At 36.0% G+C, this 7,997-nt stretch overlaps 2 protein-coding genes across 4 annotated transcripts; one reads left to right on the top strand and one right to left on the bottom strand.

Annotated features, from left to right (window-relative positions):
- Positions 1-1,342, top strand: LOC21395827 (molybdopterin synthase sulfur carrier subunit). Of its 3 annotated transcripts, none has more exons than XM_010113738.2 (2): positions 1-160; positions 1,015-1,342. In XM_010113738.2, exon 2 carries the CDS (start codon positions 1,020-1,022, stop codon positions 1,332-1,334), a length of 315 nt encoding a protein of 104 aa, XP_010112040.1. In that variant the 5' UTR covers positions 1-160; positions 1,015-1,019; the 3' UTR covers positions 1,335-1,342. The 3 variants fall into 3 exon arrangements, with proteins under 3 accessions (XP_010112040.1, XP_024031623.1, XP_024031622.1); XM_024175855.1 differs by having other exon boundaries at positions 1,011-1,342; XM_024175854.1 differs by having other exon boundaries at positions 994-1,342.
- Positions 1,343-3,010: 1,668 nt separating this feature from the next.
- Positions 3,011-7,243, bottom strand: LOC21395826 (ATG8-interacting protein 2). The gene is made up of 2 exons (XM_010113737.2): positions 6,389-7,243; positions 3,011-3,536 (listed from the first exon to the last, which is right to left on the bottom strand). The coding sequence occupies exons 1-2, from the start codon at positions 7,091-7,093 to the stop codon at positions 3,405-3,407; spliced, it is 837 nt and encodes a 278-aa protein (XP_010112039.1). The 5' UTR covers positions 7,094-7,243; the 3' UTR covers positions 3,011-3,404.
- Positions 7,244-7,997: the final 754 nt, after the last annotated feature.

Raw genomic sequence — 7,997 nt, 5'->3', positions numbered from 1 at the left:
AAAAGACAAAAATACAGTGCGTTTAAAAAAAAATTTCCGGGTGAGGGAAGAAGGTGATAAAAGGAAGAAGAAAAAGCGAATCGATAAACCCAGTAAAACGACGCCGTAGCGGTGACTCTCTTCAAGCGGTAATCGCCGACCTCTGCCTTCCCTCTTTCCGGTTAGCTCGCGCTCTCTCTCTCTCTCTCTCTCTCTCTCTCTCCTGGAAGTAATTCCTTTCGTTAATCTACAGTGGAAGCAATAAATTTAATCCCTTTTGTTTTTGTTTGGACCAAAAATATAAGAGATTGGTTGTTGATAGAGTCAATTAAATCTGTACGTTTTGAATTATGCGATTCAGGGAATTTTTATTAATTGCGCCGAAGCCGAAGATTCTTTATATGTACAATTGTAGGCGAATTTACGACATTAAAAAAAACTCAGTTTAAGGTTGTCTTGTTAATTGTTGTTGTCATTGATATACCCACCTTTCCATCTATCTTATTACTCGACCAATCTCCAATTGGTTTTGTTTGTCTCAAAAAATTAAATAAGAAAGAAAAAGAAGGAAAATGTTGGTTAATTGGTTGAGCTATGCTTGATTTCGGTTTAACTATTTAATTACAGTTACTTTGAACTTGAATTTAACTGGAAACGGGAGTTGTTGATCAGTACTATATATTTCCAATCAAAACCTCCTTTGTTTGAAGGTGCGGATTCAAAGTGTTTTTGCATTTCTTTCTTTCTGATTGTTTGTACTTGTAAACAAAAAGTTGGGTATGAGCCTAACTAATTGGGACTTGGGAAGAATTTTACCTGTTTGATGCAATTCTGAATCAGATTGTTATCAAAGTCCGTCAGATTTTGCATGTTATTTGGTTCTGATATGATACCTAATTATTTGGGATTGTTTCTAACGTTCTTTTTCTAGCAAGAAAAAAGAAAAGAAAAGAAATTATTGATTGTTGCCGGGATTGTGTTTCATATTCATTGATATTATCAGTCACTGAGCAGGGTGTTCTGCTTCTAAGGCAGGTCCTATGGAAGGAGAAACTAGTAGTGATATTGTGGGCCTTACAGTTACAGACAAGAAAAATGAGAACTCTTCTGTTAAAATAAAGGTCTTGTTCTTTGCCAGAGCTCGGGATCTTACAGGACTAACTGATACGCCATTGGAGGTTCCGTCTGGTAGCACAGCCGGTGAATGCTTAAGCAAGCTTATGGCTGCGTTTCCAGGATTACAAGAGATCAGCAGTTGTGTGGTTGTTGCTCTGAATGAGGAATACACAAATGAGTCTGCAATTGTTAAAGACAAAGATGAGTTGGCCATTATACCTCCTATTAGTGGTGGCTGAGGGCTTGTTCTTTTGGAGTTTAACTTGAGTATAATACTTGAGTTGAATTTGAGTTATAACTTGAGTTGAACTTATAACTTGAGTTTGTGTTTAGTTGTGTACATTTGAGTTATGGTTTGAGATAAGAATCTTTTTGAGTTTGTGTTTGAGTGAGTCAAAACTTAAATTTGTATTTAGATAGTATTTTAATAAAAATTCAATGTTGATGAAAAATTTTAATATGGTATATGGGTCGGGTTTTATTCGTCTTTTCATTGTCAACGCATAGAAAAAAAAATTATCTCAATCAGAATTAAAACGAAAAAGTTATAGCATTTTTAAAAATAGAAAAAATACTGTTCATTAATTTGAGTTTGAGTTTCTGAACTCGAGTTGAAGGAAAAACTTGAACTCAAGTTTTAGTCATAAATTTGAGTTTGAACTCGAGTTTAAACTTAAAAGAACATGAACACGAATAAAATTATAACTTGAGTTACATTTTTTTGAGTTTTTCACTCAAAAGAACAAGTCCTGAATCACTTAACATTCATCAGCAATAAAAGGATTCAAGCCCCAGGATTTCAATTAAAAGGGACTTTTTTGGTCGTGGATATGTTGCTGTATTAAGTTTCATCAACGCCCACAGATTCTGATCTGTTCTCTCTTCCTTTTATTTTTTATTTTTTTTGGGGTACACCCTAGTGAAGAAAATGCTCTATGTAATGTGCTTTACAGTGTTGCACAAACTAAACGTGCTTTGACTGAATAATAAGATAGAATTCATGTAGTCTGCCCATGGTCTCCTTGTCACATCAAATTACAACGTCGGTAAAATTCTGACTAGGAATGCATCTTTGATAAGTTAGCAATACGTCATCTTCATATTCACTTTTATGGCACGCCAATGCGGTTGATATTTCCTCAAGAGTGCTAAGATTGCCTTTAGATAGTGACAACTTGGAGGCTGAAGGGTTATAGGAAGACTGTTCCGTTCACTTCGTTGATTCGAATTTAGAATTTGAGTTGAGATGTGACTTTATGTGAGAGTTTTTTACTGTAATAAAAAAATTAGATGTGATTGTTTGTTATAACTTTTTACTGTAAAAAAACTCGAATTTTAAACTCGAATCAGCGAAGTGAACGGGACCATAAGTAATTTCTTGGTTGGTCCAAGCACATGCATAAATGTGTTTGTGGGCTATTATAGGAGCAAGCTGTTTAGCATATGCCTATAGGCATAGACCAGTATTAAATCAAGGTACGTATCTGTCAAGCACCTTTAATTTGGTATCTAAGCAGTATTTTGTACATGATACTTTGGTGCTATTTTAGGTTCTCAACGGAATAATTAGCACGCTGCTTTATTAGAAGTTGATATCACTTCTGGGATTTGTGTGAAAGCACTTGGCCTCTTGATAACATATTATGCAAGAAACCGCGTATTGGACTGGTGGACTATGGAAATCACACATCACATAGCACATTGTTTGTTAGTGAGAAACTATGAACTATCATTCCAAAATGGCTGTCCAATAGCAATATTGTTAGGTTATTGACCATATGCCATGACAAACTTTCTTCGCATTTAGTCAGAACTTGTTCTTAAATATAAAGCATATTCAATGAAGAGTGACATTGTTGCTCGCAACAAAAGAAACTTGTTCTTAAATATAAAGCATATTCAAAGAAGAGTGACATTGTTGCTCGCAACAAAAGTGCGACTCAAGTTGAATAATATCACATCAACATATGTATATTCAAACTTCCAATTTGACATGTTTGCTGCAGCAGAGCTGCATACTTGACCATAAGGGGGAAGAAAAAAAAAAAAAAAAAAAAAAAAAAAAAAAACACCAGTACACCAAGAGAAATTATTGTCGGCATTTTATACAGAGGGATGGAAAAGCTTCTTAACTTAAAAGCCAGTAGGTACACGTGAAAGCAAATATAAATGTTTGGATACAAAGCGAAGGGGAGGCAGTAAAAACATAAATCTTATCTCAGACATGGCTGATGGTGGCTCATTAACACAGCACCTTCTTTCCCTTCTTTCACTTTTGTTTTTCTATCTATTTCCACATGAAGAATTCTTCACCGTAAGCTCATAACAGGCCATGGAGACACCCCAGGGGACGGAAGCGCAGGTCGAATAACAGGGACTCGTCTCACCACTGAGAACGCTTCATTGAGCCGTGCAGCACGACTCATGAACTGAGATACCTTCTGCAGAACAATTCAGTACAACACGTAAAATAGGCAATTAAAAACTAGTTCATGTAAACAGAAGTCCAACGCAACACACATTAAGTCCGTAATCAACAAAGCATATAAGCATCCAAATATTTCTTCATTACCACAATCAAACTAGGCTTAAGATCGTTTTGAGCAAATTTTCCTCATGAAACGTAGAGAGATCCAAATCAAAACCGTAAATGCAACACTCCATAAAAACTCTTCTCCCACTCAGACTAAATGCTGTATCTATTTCGTACAAGGGAAGATATAACACCTAATTGCGGAAAACGGAGTGAAAGAAGAGAACTCTTCTCTTATTATATATTTGATTTTCCCTCATCCAATCCTTCAAGTTTAGAAAGTAGAAGGATCAAAATGGGACTAATATTCTTGAATCCTTCACTTAACTTCCCACTTTCCCCTTCTATAATCCCTCCTACCAAACAATCTGTTAGGATTTTTATCAGTTGGCAATTTATTGACAATTGGTTGTAAAAATTCAAAAACAGGTTTCAAGATACTGAGATATGGTTTTTGCGGGCAGATTTTGTGTTGCTCAGATTTTGATCTCAAGTGCAGATTTTGTGTGCAGATTTTGAATTAAGTTAAGATGTAGATATTTGGGTGGTTGCAAATTTTGAATTCGAGATAAAGTTGCGGATATACTGTTGCAGAATTCAAACCATGATCATGATCTCAAGTTTGTTGCTGTAGATAGTTGCGGATATATTGTTGCAGAATTCAAACCATGATCGTGATCTCAAGTTTGTTGCTGTAGATTCTAAAGTTTGAATTCAAATTTTGAGAGAGCGACCTTCCAGGCAAAGGGATTTCGCCATGCGGATTTAAAGAGGAGTGGTGCTCGCTGAATCAAGCCATCTAGTTGATTCTACACGGCGGCGGCAAATTTTAAAGAGGGAGTCTTTATTTGTATAAGTTCAATTGGTGTTTGTAATCGTCTAGGAGTGGCCTTGCGGATGTAGGTGGTTACCGAACCGCGATACCAATCTCTGGCGTTCTTTATTTTATGTTTTATTTTCCTGCTTGATTAGTTATAAGTTGCTAAATTCGGAAAAATTATTAAATTGCGAAAAACGGATCTAACAATTGGTATCAGAGCGGGTCACTGACAGTAGATTGGTAAAATTTTGGGAATAGATATGTGTTCGCAGGGAATGGATTTTATGAGAGAAGTCAAGAAGTCAGGGGGAGAAAGATACATGTTAGATTGTTACATTCATAGGAAGTAAAATACAGGTTTATATTCAGTTTGCTAGGATATTGGAAGTAGGAATCCAATTGTCTCAGGCAAATTAACCATTAAAGACATGTATCAGATATTCATGGGAAGCGGACTGTGCAAGACGCCGATCTACAGTCTACCTCTACATTAGATTATCTTGCTGAAGACACTGCTAGGCAGTGGAGAGTTATGGCTATATTTTTTTTTCTTTTTGTTTTTGTCTTTGGCTATTGTTTTGCCAAAAAGGGGGAGTATTATTAGTTTTTGAATTTTATTTTGAGTATTATTTTATCGATTATGTTTTGTCAAAAAAGGGCCTAAGGGGGAGTTTGTTAGGATTTTAATTCGCAATTTTTGACAATGGTTTGAGAAGATGATGATGTGTTGAGCAAGTTTATCTGATCAAAGCATTTATATTTCAAGATGCAGTTTTGCAAATGAGAAGATCAAGTTGTTATCTTGCTGCAAAAAATTTTGCTGATGATTTGAATTTGAACTTCAAAAGATATTTTGTGGCTAATTCGAATTTGAAGATTTGAAAAGATTTTGAAGATCTGATATGGCTGAAGGAATATCGTGGAGATAGATTCTTTTGGACGGTTGCTTTGAATTTGAAATTGGATTTAAAGTTGATAATGAGGAAATAATATGAGCACATGCACGTCGAGGAGGAGAGACAAAACAAGGATAGTTGCGGGAGATAATTTGAATATTACTTGGGATTGTGATCAACCTAATCTGCAGCAGACTTTTGTAAAAGATCAGATAATGTTGCAACAAGTTGTGGAACAGATTGTGTGACGGTTTGAATTTTGAGTAAGTGTGGACATAATTATGAAGATAATTTAAATTAGACTTTGATTGTGCCAACGTGAAGATGAGAAATAGAAGTTCTACAGAACTCAAGACCACTCATTATGTGAGCTTTTTGGGTTTCACACATAATGTTTTGAGAAATTCTCATTATCTCTTCGGGAGAAGAAGTAGTAGTCTTCGGGAGAAGATATTTGCAGTGTTGAAGGAAGTTAAACCGTTTATCATTTTTCGGGAGAAGAATTTGAAGCTTTCGGGAGAGCGACCTATCAGACGAAGGGGTTTCGCCGTACAGTTTTGAAGATGAGTGGTGCTCGCTGAATCAGACTATCTAGTTGATTATACACGGCGGCGGCAAATTTTAAAGAGAGAGTCTTTATTTGTATAAGTCCGATTGGTGTTTGTAATTATTGAGAATTAGTTGATGATTCAATGTTTGGACGTGATCCCGCTGATGTATGTGGTTACTGAATCGCGATACCAATCTATGACGTTCTTTATTTTATGTTTTATTTTCCTGCTTGATTAATTATAAGTTGCTAAATTCCGAAAATTTATTAAATTGCGAAAAAACGGATCTAACACAATCATATGCCTCAAAATCCATCTACTAATCCTCCCACTTTCTCCTTCTACCAGAAACTAAACACCTAAAGCAATCATCTTTTGCAATTCTAACAAGAAGACAGGAAACCCAATTGCTTGTCATAGCAATTTCGCAAAAATTAAGAAAGAAAACACAAAAAACAAGTAAAGGAAACAGATGCAACCACCAATAACTGACCTTGTCGTCCATAGTAACCTTAAGCTGCAAGCTCTGGGTTTTGCGCTTCATCTTATACAATCTCCTCCCCAAAATCACAATTCCCAACATTGCAGCCGCCACGGAGAAGGTCCAAACAGGGCTAACCCTAAAAGCACAGTACTTCAACACCTCCAACGGAACCTTCCACCACACCACCATCCTCTTCTCTCCCTCCGATTTCTTCTTCACTTCTTCAATCTCTCCACTCTCCTTCGCATCCGCCGACTCCTCGACAATCGAAATCGAATTATTGTTTCCTTCCTCCAAATTCAAGGCTTGAACTTCCCCAATTCCTTCAAATTCAGCAGGGCTTACCTCCTTCTTCGCCTCGGAGTCGCTCAATTTCCGATCATCAGAGCGATCGCTGGCGGAATCGGACCAGAAATCGCCGGGATGATGATGAATTCCGGCGACGAAGCGAGTTTCGGGAACGGGATCGATCCAGCTAGGGTTGTCCGATTCAACCGAACCATTCTCTTCTTCAATCGAATCCGCCAATCTCTGCTGATTATCGAGGGAGAAGTAATCGGACCTGATCATTCCCTCGGAATCGCCATCCATTCCATCGTCGAAATTACCCCTGGGATTCTCAGTCACCAACTCGGATGAGTTTACCAGGTCAATGGTATCCGAGTTGTGGTGGAGGACCTCCCAATCGTTGAATTCGCCTCTCTCGCCTTCCATTGATGAGAGCTTGGAGATGGAGAATCAAAATTGAAACCCTAACCCTTGGAAGTGGAAATGAACGAAATGGAAGAGTGCTCTAGTCGTCTTCTAGAGGAAGAGGAAAGAAAAGAAAAAGGTAGTTTTTATTGGTATAGACCACAAGACAAAGGCAGGTATTATTAACGCCTTTTCAAATCCTAAGTTAATACGTAATAGTACCAAAACTAGTTTATCTCTTTTATGCTGTGTTTGGTAGGAAGGAAAAAAATATGATAGAAAGAAAATATAGAAGTGATGAAAAATAGTAATTATGAAAAGAAAATTGATTTTTTTTTATGTTGTTTGGTATGAGAAAATGGAAAGAAAATGAGCTTACCTTCACTTGTTTGGTATTGGAAGTTAAATTGAGAGAAAAGAAAAAATCTTACTCATAAATTACTTTTATACCCTTAAATTTTTTGCTTAGATGTTGATGGATAAAATTGTAGTTTAGTAACTTTACTCATTTTAATGAGTTGTCCCCATTTTTTATCCCATTTTCTGTCCACTTGTGGAAAGAAAAAAAATAATGGGGCCTACATGTATTATTTTTCACTTCGGGCCTGTTTGTTTGTGTTTTCATTTTCGTTTTTCACGGTTTTCAAAGCAAAAAAATGAAAACGGGTGTTAAAAACGTGTTTGGTGCAAATTTTTTTAAAAAACAAAACTAAAAACGTTTTTGTCTTTTTGTGGAAATCAGAAAACGAAAAAAATGTGTTTTCATTTTCTCGTTTTCATTTTCTGTTTTCTGAAAATAGATTTCACTTTTTTTTTTTTCATTTTCTTCCCTCTTTTCTGAAACCGTTTTTGTATTATATATGTTTATTTAATATATTTATTTAATATATTATTATTTAATATATTTAATAATATTATTTATATA

The sequence above is a fragment of the Morus notabilis genome, unplaced genomic scaffold (genome assembly GCF_000414095.1).
Source record: "Morus notabilis unplaced genomic scaffold, ASM41409v2 Scaffold544, whole genome shotgun sequence".
Lineage (NCBI taxonomy): Eukaryota > Viridiplantae > Streptophyta > Magnoliopsida > Rosales > Moraceae > Morus > Morus notabilis.
The sequence above is the reverse complement of the archived record's forward strand: the minus strand, read 5'-3'. Positions and strand labels throughout refer to the sequence as shown.

What these genes read in the sequence shown, in the direction of transcription:
- LOC21395827 (XM_010113738.2), top strand. Translation starts at nt 1,020, where the DNA reads ATGGAAGGAGAAACTAGTAGTGATATTGTGGGCCTTACAGTTACAGAC.
- LOC21395826 (XM_010113737.2), bottom strand. Translation starts at nt 7,093, where the DNA reads ATGGAAGGCGAGAGAGGCGAATTCAACGATTGGGAGGTCCTCCACCAC. An exon ending in AGGTTACTATGGACGACAAG is followed by an intron (nt 3,537 to 6,388) that starts GTCAGTTATTGG and finishes ATTGTTCTGCAG; the next exon opens with AAGGTATCTCAGTTCATGAG.